This window comes from Hakea prostrata, chromosome 10, assembly GCF_041222555.1.
Source record: "Hakea prostrata isolate BN-2017 chromosome 10, UWA_Hpros_2, whole genome shotgun sequence".
Taxonomy (NCBI): domain Eukaryota; kingdom Viridiplantae; phylum Streptophyta; class Magnoliopsida; order Proteales; family Proteaceae; genus Hakea; species Hakea prostrata.
Genome location: NC_142609.1, coordinates 12,625,210 through 12,627,974, shown reverse-complemented (window position 1 = coordinate 12,627,974; position 2,765 = coordinate 12,625,210). Strand labels below are relative to the sequence as shown.

General features: G+C 40.0%; 1 protein-coding gene across 1 annotated transcript; it reads right to left on the bottom strand.

Moving 5' to 3' along the window:
• Nucleotides 1-432: 432 nt before the first annotated feature.
• Nucleotides 433-2,238, bottom strand: LOC149001951 (U-box domain-containing protein 18-like). Its single transcript, XM_089137755.1, has one exon. The coding sequence runs from the start codon at nucleotides 1,706-1,708 to the stop codon at nucleotides 761-763; it is 948 nt and encodes a 315-aa protein (XP_088993881.1). The 5' UTR covers nucleotides 1,709-2,238; the 3' UTR covers nucleotides 433-760.
• Nucleotides 2,239-2,765: the final 527 nt, after the last annotated feature.

Genomic DNA, 2,765 nt, shown 5'->3' with positions numbered 1-2,765 from the left:
CAATATAATTAGATAAAAGTTCAACAAACAACCAGTAATTTAGGCCACTAAAATGAGATATCTAGAATTTCACCCGGATTATAATGGGTAACTTGAAAAAAAATCTCTAATTTTCTAACAATAAATTAGCTAAAATAAAACTTGATGAGTTTAATATTATTTTTTAAAATATTACTTTAAAATTAGACGTGTTTCGAGAAGTCAAGCATATGTTTGAAAATTTTTCTCTCCATATAGTTAAAGGATTGAGACTCCAAATTTAATTTTCAACATAAATAATAATTCTGTTGAATAAAATTGGCATCCCGCTTTCAATAGATTTAGAGTTCAAGGCCAACGCAAGTTGTTCAAGTGATGAAACCTACACTTCTTAGTGAATAGGTCGTGGGTTTGATTCTTCTTGAGGTATATTAATATCCCATCCCGCTTAATAAAATCCCTTTGTACAAAGGAATCTAAGAAACTCTTTGATACCTTACTTAGGCAAGAAATCTTAAAATGGCAACCCCATTCAAACGAATCTGATCTTGGAGGATAATTCATCTGTTAAATATCTCAGTGATGAGTCTTTACAAAGGGAGATTGAAAAGGGGAATGAATCAAATGCCAGAATCACTGATATACAATTTTTTTCTCAAAATTGAAGGCAGACATCATTGATTTGTAGAGGTTCTCAAGCTCAAATCTGAATACAATACCAAGAACACCCTAACAAAAGAATTTGAAATCTCTGTACAGTTTAAAGTTAAGGTGACTTGGGCTACCTATCCAAGATAAAATCAAATCTTGGATTACTCTCTTCTGCTTCTTCTTCATCTTCATTTCCTTCTTCAAGAAATCTCAAAAGCTCAGTCGCTTTACTCTTGGCTTTGGCACTCCCTGTCTCTGCAACATCCATAATCCCATGAACAACTCCCGAACACATCTCTTTAACTTCTGAAACAGTCCTCTCTCCTCCATTCTGCACCAAATTCAGCAACGCCGAAACGGCATTCTCTCTCACCCTAACACTCGATACCGTCGATGGGTAAAAAGAATCCACCAAAACCCTAACACCAGACACCTTCCTGAAGGCATCTCCACTCTCACCACACCCAGCGACCTGCGCAATCACCGCTGTTGCATCCTCCACAAGCCCAGTTCGCCCATCCTTCACTACGAGCGAGAAGAGTGCAGGTATTGCACCCAATTCGATTATGGTTGGACGGTTGAGAGGACAAAGTGTGATGCCAAAGAGGGCTTTGAGGGCGTCTTTGACGGATCTTGCAGAAGAGGAAGGGTCACGAACGATGTTAATCAGGGATTCGACGATGTCGAGTTTGGATCCGATGATGGGTCTGTTGTCTTCGTCGAGAAGGAGGCTGTAGATGGTTGCAGCGGTGTTTTGGATGGTGGCGGCGGTTGCCCAGGGGAGGCGGAGGAGGTGGGAGAGAGCATCGAGGAGGCCGTGATTCAACATCAGGAACTCGCGATTGGCGATTGAGATGTTGAGAAGCGTAGCCACGGCGTTTTCTTGAGCGAATTTTGACGAGGAATATAGGGTTTCGATGAGGTGAGGAACCGCACCTGCTTCGGCTATGAAGGAACGGCTATCTGGATCGTGCTTGGACATGAGGCGGAGTTCACAAAGAGCTGAGATTCTGGTTTCCTCTGAAGCCGAAGTTAGTCTCTTCACCAGAGATTGAGCCGTTCTCTGCTTCACTTCCATTAACGCTCCTTCACAGATTCTTTTTTCTGGTAAGTCCTTCACAGATTCAATTCTTATGTAAAACCAGAGGTTTGAAGCTGAGAAAATTGAGATTCAATGTTCAAACTTCGAAAACAACCTGAAAACAGCAAAACCATCTATCTACGGAATCTCTCTGCAATCCCTAATTGGAGCTTTTGAGGAGGAGGAGGAGGAGGAGACGCCGAGAATATTGAATTCAAACTGCAGAAGAGATGACGACGGTTGCGATTTGCGTATAGGCTAAAACAAATCCGATCAAACTCTTTGAACAATAATTGGAAGTGTGAAACAAGAAAGAGTAAAGAAAGTAGAAGACAAGAGAGATGATTTAGAAAACGGGCTTTGCCAAGAGATTTGACAAATGGGAAGATCTACTCATCTACCAGCAATTAAAAAAAGTGCGACGGCGACAACTAACGCTGACGACGGCAACAACCAATGCTGACGGCGCAGTGTTACCAGTTATTACCTTTTTTTCGATTTTATCAAAACTGCTTTCAGACTTGCCCCAGTTGTTAAATGTTAAATTGTTGTTCATTGAATGATGGTGTGCCTGAAAACGAAACTTCAGCGCTGAGTCCCTAACGCGTCGCACCTGGCCCGCTATGCGCCTGATGCCATGGCCCATGGGTTTGAACTTTAAAGTATCTCAGTTACGAATGTACGATATGACACTAGTCAATACAATCGATATAATATATATTAGCTAATTATAAAAAATTATTTATTATTTAAAATAATTATTTTTTAAAAATTTTATTAACCAAATGAAATATCATATCATATAAAAGAGTTCCAGGAGATCTGGTCAGAACAAGCGATTGGTCGATAATGAAGAAGGGTGGGGACGACCACCAGACTCGTGACAAAGATAGTTTCTTTGCACCTAAAGCAAGGAAATCAGCAAGGTAATTTTGCTGTCTATTAATATATACAACTTTAAACAGATCAAAATAGGTACTAAGGACTGAAATTTCATGAAAAAGACCTATGCATAACCAATCAAAACTGTAATTTCCTTCAGCAAGTGCAAAAA

Coding starts and splice junctions, on each gene's coding strand:
- LOC149001951 (XM_089137755.1), bottom strand. CDS start 1,708: ATGGAAGTGAAGCAGAGAACGGCTCAATCTCTGGTGAAGAGACTAACT.